Source organism: Oryx dammah, unplaced genomic scaffold, assembly GCF_014754425.2.
Source record: "Oryx dammah isolate SB20612 unplaced genomic scaffold, SCBI_Odam_1.1 HiC_scaffold_25, whole genome shotgun sequence".
Classification (NCBI taxonomy): Eukaryota; Metazoa; Chordata; class Mammalia; order Artiodactyla; family Bovidae; genus Oryx; species Oryx dammah.
The window spans coordinates 74,203,362-74,215,744 of NW_024070209.1; the positions used below are offsets into that span (position 1 = coordinate 74,203,362).

The following is a 12,383-nucleotide window of genomic DNA, read 5'->3' on the forward strand; positions in this document are numbered from 1 at the left end:
AGACAAAATGTATTCCTTCAGTTACACTTACTCAGAAAAGAATTATGAGCCTGTGAGAGAAGTGGCAAGCAATAACTACTTTGTAGGGCTGCTTAGTGGAGAAGGAAATGGCAACCCACTTCAGTGTTCTTGCCTAGAGAATCCCGTAGACAGGGGAGCCTGGTGGGCTGCTGTCCATGGGGTCGCACAGAGTCAGACACGACTGAAGCAACTTAGCAGCAGCAGCAGGGCTGCTTAGAGGGTTGGTGGTAGTTTTTATTTTAAAATTAGAAAAAAATAAGAACAAGGCCCATTAAATACAATAGGTACCTCGGAGCGGTATATATGCTACATGAACTTTTGAAAGTTCACTTCATGCCACTTCGCTCTTAGGAAAGACCTACATGAATATATGTTTTCGCTACGCAAAAGAAGTCCAGAGAGGATTTTTGCTTTTATGAAAAAAGAAGAAAAGCAAAAATACCATTCAGGGTGGTTAAGAGGCAGCATGAACCCTGAGCAGTGACTGACACCATCAAGCTCCTTCCCCAAGAACTATATAGCATCTCAGCATCAAGCCGTCATAGCTTTGAACTGTGTCTGTGAGCATCTGTGCTCTTAAATTGATAATATTTTGTGCATCCATTAGCAAGATGTGCCCTAGTGTAACTGCTTCTTCACGTCATACCATTTCAGCTCACAAAAGGTTTCACAGGCATGCTGTACTTTCTACTTTCGGATAGTGGGGAAACCTATATAATATCACTCTCCTGGCTACTTCTCTTCCATTCTTTTCCGCAAGGCAACTGACTTATGTGGTCCTTAAAGCACTTCCTTTAACAACTGTGGTCCTTAAAACACTTCCTTTAAGGACCACATACATCAGACGTAAGATGGTTTGGGAAGATCCCCTGGAGGAAATGGCACCCCACTCCAATATTCTGGCCAGGAGAATCCCATGAACAGAAGAGCCTGGCAGACTCTCAGTCCATGATGTCACAAAAAGTCGGACACAACTGAGTGTCTGAATACACTTAAAGCACTTCCTACCTTCAGTAAGGATGGACAGGCATTTGTCAAGCACAGAGCCTTTATTTTACATACCGTTTCCAAAGAGGACATTGTTTAAGTCAGCAGAACTTCCGAGAGAGAAAGTGACAGCAAAGGTAACTGGCTCAAGTCCCTCTGTGTACAGCACGTACGTTTCACGTCTGAGCACCTTGTGTGTCTGGCTTAAGTAAAAGTAAGGCAGTGTAGATTGTGCGAACAAGAAATCTGTTCTGTGATCAGGAATGGCTGCTACATGCATCACGCAAAATGCACAACCTGAAACATTTCAATCTGCAACCAAAGTTTCCTCAAGCAAAGATTAGCGTGAACAGTGACGGAACACAGACAGAGCAACTTGGGCAGAGAGAATGGATAACGCCATGGGGCAGTGAGATTAGCGCACTGATCAAGAGCCCCAAGCAGGAGGAGCCGTCCCAGTGGCCGAGCAGGCTAGGAGGGTGAGCAGCAGCCATCTCCAGCCACCTTCAGTTCCTTCCTGCCTTCACTCTAGGTTGAGCAGCTCCACGTCAAAGATGAGGGTGGCATTGGGAGGGATGACACCAGGGTGGCCTGTGGCTCCATATGCCACATCAGGAGTGCAGGTCAGCTTCGCCCTCTGCCCCAAGCTCATCTAGCAGGGATGGGGGCAGATGGGGAGAGGAGAAAGAGGACCCAGCTTGATTTAAAAGAAAAAAGTAAGGTAACTATGTCATTTTCCCATCCTCATGGTAGCCCTGAAGATCTGAGATGAATTTTATATGTGGCACACTGAAGTGATGCTAAGAGTTGTAACCAAGGCAGATTGCACGTCAGACTAGCAGAGACGTAACTACGGACAGTAACTTCAACACTGTAGTCTCAAATTCATTGATTTAGCAAACAATGCTGGTTATTCAATTAGAGTGCACCTCAACACTTCAATCTGTTCATAATTTTTCCTTCTTTCAAAGAAGCCTAAAGAAGATGTGTAAAGACCATACATGCATGTATATACTCATGTAGGTGCTAGGACCAATTCATTAAGAGATTAGAAGGCACGGCAAGGAACATCACGTGACTTCATAGAGGAAGGAAGAAGAACTTGAACCAGGGCTCATCACAGCAGTCCTCAAGGATTTGTCTGGCATTAGTGGGACAACTGGTGAAATTTGAATAATAAATTTTTAAATTTTGAATAACTGACTCAAAAATTTGAACAGATTGGCTAATAGCATTATATCAATGTTAATGTCCTGGTTTTGTTCACGGTACTATGGTTATGTAAAACATTAACGTTTAGGAAAGCTGGTAAAGAGTATACGAGAACTCTACTCATATAATATTTTTGCAAGTCTGAAACTAGTGCTTTTTTTTTTTTAAGTTAAAAAACCCCTAAACACAGTAGCCTACCCCACCTCTTCTGCTGTTTCAGTCCTGAACAGCTAGTAGCTCACAGGCTTGCACAGAACTGGAGGGATGTGCTTGGGAAGACAGCCCCAGGTGACAGGCAACAAAAGGGGTGAGGACACAAAGCCAGGACTGAAACTAGGTGGCATTGCCAAGCCCTGGCAGTGGAGTCAAAGCAGTGATGGGGGAGGGTGGAGGGCAGAGTGCAGAGCCCAGACCCCTAGCTGCTCAAACTCCCCTTAACAAGGATCCTCTTCTTACCTGGGCTGCGCCCTCTTCAAAACCCTTGATGACTTCCTGTTTGCCAATTCTGAACTTGAAAGGCTTGTTTCTGTCTCTGGATGAATCGAATTTCTTGCCATTTTGAAGCATTCCTATGAAAGCAAGGATAGGGTGGAAAAGAGCTGTGGTCATGAGATAACTCCCATTTCAGGTTCGACACGTCTAGTATGGAATTCCTATTCTATACAAACCTGCTGTCTTCCTGTCCTCCCCATCCATCCCGTTGACTAAGCAAGCACATCCCACCAATCACCAAATGGTACATATCTTTGAAGTCCAGGTATTTTCTCTACTTTTATTACCACCACCCTGTGGTCTCATCAAGCCACTATCACACCTTACCTGTGGACAGGAACCGACTCTAACGAGTCTTATTGCTCTGCTTTTACTCCTCCATTCCCTTCTCCACACTGCACCCAGAATGGTTTAACACACACACACTCACACACGCGCACACACGTGCCTGATCCTATTATTCCCTTGCTTCTGTAACTTCCCTAATGGAGAATCCGAATGCCTACATTGTATCCAGGCAGTTTAAGATCTAGCTACTGCCTGCCTGACAACCTTTCTGTCCTCCCCTTCTCCCCTTCCCTTCCCTATTGAGGTCAGACCTTTCTCAAGTACTTCTGCACATTGCAAAATTTTTTATGCACCTTCCTTAGCCTGACAGTCTGTTTTCCCAGGCATTTCAGTTTCAGGTTGAGTCCTCACCTGATATTCTCAAGGTTCCCCTCCTACACAAAACCCGCAGGTCATATCATCCTTTATTGCAGTGAACAGTGTGAAGTGACCCAGCCAGTCAGGGGCAGCCTCCAGACCTCATACAAAACGACTGTGTGAACTCAGGACACCCTGAGTGTTTTCTTAGCAGACAGAAGTATCCCTCAGCCTCCAACTGCAGGTATCGTGTCATTCCTGATGTACATGCATGTGTTGTCTCAGTCCAGCTGCCTAAGAAGCAAGGGCTGCTTTTCTGTTTTCTGTTCTTACTGATGTCTCTAGCTCAAATATTAGACATTCTGCAAAGAATGCTATTTCATGCCTTCTTCTCATGGCCCCTGGACCACATCAGAAGGCAATCTGGGACCAGAGAAAGATCTAGCTTGTAAATTCAGAGATTAGATTCTGAATTCACTTTGGCACTAACTCACTGTGTGAACTTAGACAGATCACTTTCTCTCTGATCTCAGATTTGCCATGTTTCACATGAGAGGTCTCGTGTCTAAGTATCTGTGATTCCACATCCTAATTCCTACAATATAAATGTATACAAGAGACATTCTTACTTACCTATTTTCTCAGCAGAATAAATTGGGCCCTTTCCCTGGGTACTAAATCAGGCAAAGAAGAAAACCCTATTGCTACCCAGAGACATACACAGATGGATACTTCTGTATCAAATATACAAGATCAAATACAAACTCAAGCATACACACAGGTTGCTAAGATATTCAGAGATGCGCATGCATGCTCACATACATTTATGCACATGCACTCAGAAGAAAACCCTGATGGCCAAACAGATGCTAAGAAAATATTTAGATACGTAGATATAATACAGTCACACAGACACAAACTTGTACAGTACACATATGGATATGCACACACACACACACATACATTCACACCCTCCATTTAAAGACTGACTTTCTCATTCCCCATACTCCTCAGGTTTCATATGACTTAAACCACTTCAGACCATAAACTTTTATCTACTGCAGCAGGTTCAGTCAAAACCATGCAGTCCAGAAACAGACACCACAGACACATGGTGACCGGATTTAACAAGGGTGCCACTGAAATGTAATGGACAAAGGGTGATTTTTTTTAATTAATGTTGCTGATTGACTGTATATACATATGAGGGAAAATGAACCATCAAAGTGAACCCCTAATTCACCCACACATAAAAATCAACTCCAGATGAATCACAGGCCTGAATATGAAAGATAATAAAGCTTCTATGAAACAATAAATAGAAGAGCTTCATCACCTAGGATAGACAAAGATTTCTGAACACAAAATTATTAACTGCAAAAGGAAAGATTCATATGTAGAACTTCATTAAAATTAAGAATTCTCTTCAAAATGGGACTTCCTAGTGGTCCAGTGGCTGAGACTCTGTGCTCCCAACGTAGGGAACCTGGGTTCAAACCCAGGTCAGGGAACTAGGATGCATGCCACAACTAAAGGATCTCATATGCTGCAATGAAGACCCAGCACAGCCAAATAAATCTATATTTTAAAAAAGATCCTGCACGCTGCAACAAAGATAGAGAGTCTCACATGCTGCAATTAAGACCCACTGCAGCCAAATAAATAAATAAAAATTTAAAAAAAGAAATCTGCTCAAAGGATGCCAATAAAGGAGTAAAGAAAAACAGATGCTTTGGAATAGGAGATGTTTGGAATAGGTATAGCCAGCAAAGGACTCAAATCCAGAATACAAATGAATTCCTATAGATCAATAAGATAAAGACAGACAACCTAATTTTTTCTTAAGTGGACAAAATTTAGGTGAACTAAAGAGGACATCCAAATAACCAGGAAGCACATGAAAGGGTACTCAACTTCCTTAACCATCAGGCCTGTGCAAGTCAAAACCACAAGGAGATACCCTGGGAGCCCACCAGAGAGGGCCAAAATTAAAAACCTGACGATACCAAGCGGTGATGAGCATGCCGGAGAACTGGAATGCTCAGACATGCCTGGTGGCAATGGAAACTGGCACAACTACTTTGGAAAGCTATTCGGCAGGATCTGCTACATCTGAGCAGGTATAACCCTGTGCCCCAGCAATTTCACTTCTATGTTTAGCCAACCAGGTTGTCTACATATGTGCACCAGAAGACATCTACAAGACTCTTCAAAGCAACACCATGAAAGGATAAATTGCAATATTTTCATGCAATGACCTGTACAGGAATAAAAAAGAGCAAACTCCTGGATAAATCTCAGATACATTAAAAGTGAAATAAGAGACCTAATGAGTGAAATAACCCCAAAACAAAAGAGTACATACTCTATGAGATGAAACTAATCTATAGGGACAAAAAGTTAGAATGCTAGTTACCTTTAGGGAAATGTAATGACTGCTGGGGGGCCGCCCCCCGGGGGCGGGGGGGGGTGCTTCCCTGGTGGCACCAGTGGTAAAGAATGCCCCTGCCAATGCAGGAGACTCAGGAGATGTAAGAGACGTGGGTTCGAACCCTGGGTTGGGAAGATGCCCTGGAGGAGGGCCTGGCAACCCACACCAGTATTCTTGCCTGGAGAATCCCATGGACAGAGGAGTTTAGTGGGCTACAGTCCATAGAGTCGCAAAGAGTCCAACATGACTGAAGCAACTTAGCATGCACAAGTGAATGACTGGGAGGTGCTAGAAAAGTCTGTTGATCTGGGGGGTGGTTACATAAGTGTGATCACTTATGAAAAATTTCATCAATCTGTACATCTTAGAGTTATGTTCTCTAGTGTATTTACATATAATAAAGTTTACCAAAAATTCCCAGTCTCCGACTGGGTTTGATGAGACAGTCCCTCCCCAGACCAGAGCTGCCCATGTCTAATGTTAGTATTTAATGCACATTGCCTCCTGTCTGCATGTATTGTGAAAAGTCTTTACAAAAGGATGTTGTGGTTTCGGTAACTTGATAAGTACTGGTCTGTCTGCAACATGTAGAACAGATAAATCAATTACATAGGTCAGAGGCCCCAGGAGGCTCATGGTAATTAGGACACATCACCGGGAGATGAAACACAGCTCCAGCCCACTGACGTCAGCCACCGGCAACACAGCTGTTAAGAAATACCCACACTGTCTGCCTAGAATTAACCTGGCACTTCACACTGGCCCAGAGAACTGCTAAAAATGGCCCCTGTCTGACTCTATCCTAGGAATTAAACTGGCCTTGCTGTCTGCGAAGTGGCTGTCACCAAGTTCACCACATTGGGAAGAAGGTCACAAGGCAGAGCACTCCCCCTGCACCCCCTTTGGAACAAACATCTGCTCATCGATCTTCGGCCAGAAGTCCTCAGGAACTCCATCTAGAATGTCCCTCAGTGCACCTGGCCTTCCAATCCAGATCATCCATGAGGGCTCAGCAGAGATGTGGGCCCTCCTCTGCTCCCACAGCACCACAGGCACTGCCCTCCCCCATGCCCACAGCCCTGGTAAAGGCAGGGATCCTCTTGTTTCATGTTTGTGTCCCCTAAGTGATCAGTAAGAGTAGACTGAATAGTCTATTTCCTCATAAAGAAAGGGGATTCTGAGGAAGCCAAGACTTTACTTCTTTCATAACACTGTAGGATGAAAAGGAAGTCTGCAGGGGGGTCAGGGCTCTGAGAGCTATAAGAGGAATTTCCAAGTATCAGACAGAACCAGAGGGGCCAGGGCTCCATCCTGCCTGCAACAGACAGAAGGGAAATGGAGATGGCTGGCTCTGTCAGAGGCTGGTATCATGGTGGCTCTTGCGGGTAGAAGAGGGGAGGGATTAACCTTGGCAGTGCCCTTTCTCATTCCCTCAAGGCTGCCTGGGGGAGATGGGGGTGGCTGGTCAGAGGAAGACTTGGCTGCCCTGGGCTTTGAGCCTATTCCGGGGGAGCAGATACCTCTGGAGAGGTGTCAGAGTAGAGACCTGCCTGCAGAGGGGCAGGTTTGGATGAGAGCACAGGGGGCAAAGCCTACCTGTGTAGTGCACCACGCACGTCTGGCCCTTCTTGGGGAACGTCCTTCCTGCAAGGAGACACAAAGATCCAGGAATGAACAGCAAATTGGCAAAAGTCACCAGGAACATTTCAGGTGTCACTTGTGACCAAGAGCTCTGGCCCACATTCCCCTCCATACCACGGAGAAGCCCATGGCTCCAGTTCTGGTTCCGTGCTGTGTATGAGTCAGTGGCTTTGTGTGAGTGACTTCACTTCTCTGGCCTTGATCTGAACTTTGTTTCCTTGGGTTCCACAACTTTGCTCTCTCCTGGTTGTTTCCCTTTCTTTGATTGCTCTTTTTACTTTTCCTCTATCCATTCCACAAACCTGACAGCCTACTATCTGGCAGGCCTGGACTAGATTCCAGAGACACAGAGCAATCTATGAACTCACAATGAGGTTCGGGAAATAGATGCATAAATAATAGATTATAATGCAGGGTGACGACTGCACAAGGATGAATAAACAGTGAAAGTCACTCAGTCGTGTCCGACTCTTTGCGATAGCATGGACTATACAGTCCATGGAATTCTCCAGGCGAGAATAGTGGAGTGGGTAGCCTTTCCATTCTCCAGCGGATCTTCCTGACCCAGGAATTGAACCGGGGTCTCCTGCATTGGAGGTGGATTCTTTACCGACTGAGCTATCAGGGAAGCCCGATGATTCTGAATAAACAGAATCATTCACAAATATTTACTGAATACCTGCTCTGTGTAAGGCCTGATCTCAGGATACACCAGTGAGTTACACAGACTAGACAAGATTGCTACTCTTTTGGAATTTACATTCTAACGGAGGGAGACAAACAATACTCAAATAAACAAGACAATATAGATTGTGATAAGTTCTCTAAAGAAAATAAACACAATGATGAATTGCAGAGAGATACAGTGGGACAGGTCATTTCAGAATGGCTGGTCCAGGACAGCCTCTCAGAGGAGATGACATTTGAACTGAGACTTGAAGGATGAGGAACACACTGGGAAAAGCACTGTGGGAAGAAGCAGCAGGCAGTGCATAAACCATGAAGCAGGAAAGGGTCAATGCATTTACAGAATGAAAGGAGCCTAGATGACTGGAAAGAAGGGAAGGAGGTGGAGACAAGTGGGAAAGAGCCAGATCATACCGGGCCTTGCAGAGCTGGATTTAATTCTGCAAATTCTTTAAGTGCAACAAGAAGGCATGGGAGGGCTTTAAGCAAGAGAATGACATAATCTGAATTAAGATTTTATAAGATCATTCTGGCTGCTCTGTGTAGGATGGACAGTTAGGCGCCTGTTGCAATAATCCAGACAGAAAATCAATGATGGCTTGAATTAAAGTGGTTGGCAGCAGAGAAGAGAGTAAAATAGATGGGAGATATACTTTGGAATTGGAGCTGACAGGGCATGCTAATGGCATGGAGAAGGGGATCCAGGATGAGGGAGAAGCATGATGTTAAGATTTTAGGGTGGGTGACTGGAAGGCTGGAGGAGATGGGGAAGACTGACGAGGCACAGATTTGTGCAGGTGGCAATCTTGAGATACCTATTAAGACACATGAGCTTGTACTGCAAGTAGGCAGATAGAGAGTCTGGGCTCGAGCTATAAATTTGGGTGGGATCTAAAGGCCATGGGACTGGATAACAAAGCCTTGGGAGGGTGAACAGCTGAGCCAACATGTAGATGAGGCCCCAGGGAGGGAGCAACTAACTAGTGTCAGGGAAAGTATTGGCAAGAAGATAATGGTTAAACTGGGTCTTAAAAGATGAGTAACTTACCAGAGGAAGTAAGGGAGATAATATGGGAAGAGTGAAGCACATGTTCAAAGGCTTCGAGTCACGAAGTAATGGGAGCCTGTCTGGTTTCCTGCTTTAACCTTAAGTTCTAGCATACAATATAAGCTCAATAAATATTTGCTGAATGGCTGGTGTGTTTAACAACTTGCAGACAGCTCGATAAAGCCAGAGAAAAGTTGGTGGTAGGGATAGGGACTGCTAGTGAGAGATGAGGCTCCAGTGTGGAAGGTAACAGAAGGCTATATCTCTCTGCCTGGAGAAAAAGGAGGATTCCTTAAAACATTTTATGCCCAGAGAGGGGCATAATCAGGTATGCATTTTAAAGAGTGCGCAGACTGTGGTGGAGAAAACCGTGTGGGTGAGGTGGGAGGCCAGACGGAAGGCCAAGAGGTTAGACTGGAGGTGGGAAGACCAGTTTAGAGACTGCGGAAATCTGGGTGAGAGATGATGGTGGCTGGAACTAGGGCAGAGGCTGAGGAGATGGAGTCTTCAAGATACTCAGCAGGAGAAGTAGGCAGGATTTGTTGTAGGCTCGACCAAGACAGACATCCTCAGCACAGCAACATCGTCATTGAAATATTAATTGGTGCATTCTCCCACTCTCGGTTACAGCATGGTACCTGGCCCTTCTGTGCTTCCTTGACTTGGGGGTTTAGACTGAAGTAAAAGCAGAAGGCCAAAGTTCCTCTGTGCCAAGTCACTTCAGTCATGTCTGACACTTTGTGACCCAATGGACGGTAGCCCATCCATGGGATTCTCCAGGCAAGAATACTGGAGTGGGTTGCCATTTCCTCCTCCACAGGATCTTCCTAACCCAGAGATCAAGCCCAGTTCTCTTATATCTCCTTGCATTGACAGGTGGATTCTTTATCACTAGTGCCACCTGGAAAGTTCCTCCAGGCTTTCCCTAAAAATCTGATCTGCTTCAAGAGAAAAGCCCCTTGTCCCTAGCCAGGGAGGGAGGATAAGGAGAGATCACTCTAAAGGTTTCTTTGAGCCAGGGAAGGGAGAAGAGGCCTGGAGGCCCCTGGCAGAATTCTAAAGCGGTGCCCTGGGTGGGGGAGGGTGGGGGAGGTAAAAAGACCTCAGAGAGATGCTTCCTGGGACCCAGTACAGAGGTTCCCAGCATAGAAAAAGAAGCCTGTACCTCTGGAGTGATCCAAGGTCCTGGCTGGGACTCCTAGGGACCACTGTTTTGAAATAAGGAGGGTGGCCAGGAGCCAAGAGTCCCTCCAATTTCCTTGGGTTGGGGGTGTCAACACTGCCTGACACGCAGTTTGCCTGTCAAGTCCTGCAGAAATGTGGGCTCCAGTCTGTATTAAGGTTGGTTTAAGAAATGGAGAAAGCTACTCCTGACACATCCAAACTGAATTACACAAGGGTGATGCCTGGGATGCCTGGCTTGGGAAAGTGTCGGGTGCCAACCCAAGGCAGGAAGCAAGGGAACACAGAGGAGCGCCTGGGAGTGGGGAAGACCAGGAGCAGGAGTTCTGTTTTGGACTTGCTGACTTTGAGGAATCCGTGGGACTTCCAGGTAGAGGCTGAGCAGCGGCTGGATAAACGGACCACCGTGAACTCAAATCCGAGGCCTGGGCTGGACGCTTAAGTTTGGGGGCCATTGGTTTCAGCCGCTCATGAAAGCCGTGGAAGTGGACAGGCTGGCCGGAGAGGCTGAGTTGGGCAGGGAGCATAAAGCAAGATGCAGAGACAGTGGAGGAAGCGCTCCGCCTTTTCCAGACTGGCTCGGTCCCTACAGCGTCTCACCGCCCAGATCGCGGGGGGCCGCCCGATCAGAGGCCCGGAAGCGGGTGCGTTAGAAGGGGGTTGCCCCGAGCAGAAGAGACCCCAAGGCATCTCTTTTCCCCGTTTCCAGAGCTCACTCAGCAAGGCAGGGAAAGCGGAGCCGTAACCCGGCCCTAGGAAATCAGCAGCAGCGGATAACCGAGCGTTTCCAGCCGCAGCAGCGCCAGTCGGAGGCGCCCGGGGCGGTGGCGGGCCGCAGACCCCAGTCTCCCAGCCTCCGCCTCCGTTCCTCTAGGTGAGCAAGCGCGGAGGGGGGTGGCGAAGGGTGTCTGCTAGAACCCCCAACAATCCCAAGTCGGGTCATCTCCGGCTGCCCCCCTCCTAGGCCCGCTCCCCCTGTTCTGTACCCCTCCGCGCCACCTCGGAATCGGACCCCCCCCCCACCGGGCTCCGCCCCGAGACCCCTCCTCCTCCCCCGGCCCCGCCACCCGGTACCGTCTCCCGGGGAGATGGTCTCGATCTCCACGCCCATCGCGGTCCCACTGGCCCCGCCTCCGAGGGTCCCCGCTGCTGCCCCGACCCCGGCTCGGCTCAGGCCCTGGCCCGCTGGCGCTCCGGCTCGCCTCCCTGCCGCCACTGCAGAGTCGGAGGAGGTGCGGCTGGAGTCGGGACCTGCGCAGGGAGGGGCCACCGGGAAGGGAGCGGCGGGGCGGAGCGGCGCGGAAAGGTGGGGTCGACCGGGGCGGGGCCCGGGGGGAAGCGACCCTGAAGCGACTGCTCCAGAGCTTGACCAGGCTAACGATCATTAATCCACTGATTGGGGAAGATGTTGAGGAAGGCATGCAGACACTAGTGCATCTACCCACCCATCTGTCCCTCCCGCTCTCCCTCCTTCCCTCCCTCCCTCCATCCATCCATCTGTCGACACATCTATGTAGCACCTACTATAGTCAAAGCTATAGTTTTTCCAGTAGTCATGTATGTATGCGAGAGCTGGACCATAAAGAAGGTTGAGCATCGAAGAATTCATGCTTAACATCTTAATTCTCAAGAAGACTCCTGAGTGTCCCTTGTACTGCAAGGAGATCAAGCCAGTCAATCCTAAAGGAAATCAACCCTGAATATTCATTAGAAGGACTGATGCTGAAACTGAAGCTCCAATACTTTGGCCACTGATGTGAAGAACTGACTCATTGAAAAAAACCCTGATGCTGGGAAAGACTGAGTGAGTGAAAGTTGCTCAGTCGTGTCAGACTCTTTGTGACTCTATGGACTGTATAGTCCATGGAATTCTCTAGGCCACAGTACTGGAATGGGAAGCCTTTCCCTTCTCTAGGGGATCTTCCCAACCCAGGGATCTTCCCAACCCAGGGATCGAAGCCGGGTCTCCCGCATTGCAGGTGGATTCTTTACCAGCTGGGAAAGATTGAAGGCAGGAGGAAAAGGGGACAGCAGAGG

The 12,383-nt window shown here is 47.6% G+C and overlaps 1 protein-coding gene across 2 annotated transcripts; it reads right to left on the minus strand.

The window, feature by feature from the left end:
• Nucleotides 1–1,051: 1,051 nt before the first annotated feature.
• Nucleotides 1,052–11,595, minus strand: FKBP1B (FKBP prolyl isomerase 1B). Of its 2 annotated transcripts, none has more exons than XM_040224531.1 (4): nucleotides 11,421–11,595; nucleotides 7,385–7,432; nucleotides 2,677–2,789; nucleotides 1,052–1,660 (listed from the first exon to the last, which is right to left on the minus strand). In XM_040224531.1, exons 1-4 carry the CDS (start codon nucleotides 11,455–11,457, stop codon nucleotides 1,532–1,534), a joined length of 327 nt encoding a protein of 108 aa, XP_040080465.1. In that variant the 5' UTR covers nucleotides 11,458–11,595; the 3' UTR covers nucleotides 1,052–1,531. The 2 variants fall into 2 exon arrangements, with proteins under 2 accessions (XP_040080465.1, XP_040080466.1); XM_040224532.1 differs by having other exon boundaries at nucleotides 1,052–1,705; nucleotides 11,421–11,557.
• Nucleotides 11,596–12,383: the final 788 nt, after the last annotated feature.

Bases quoted from the DNA above. Each gene is read 5' to 3' on its own strand.
- FKBP1B (XM_040224531.1), bottom strand. From the start codon at position 11,457: ATGGGCGTGGAGATCGAGACCATCTCCCCGGGAGACG. The intron at 2,790-7,384 runs GTAGGCTTTGCC...TTGCTTTCATAG, and splicing joins GTGCGTGGTGCACTACACAG to GAATGCTTCAAAATGGCAAG. The intron at 1,661-2,676 runs GTAAGAAGAGGA...CATCCCTGCTAG, and splicing joins TTGAAGAGGGCGCAGCCCAG to ATGAGCTTGGGGCAGAGGGC.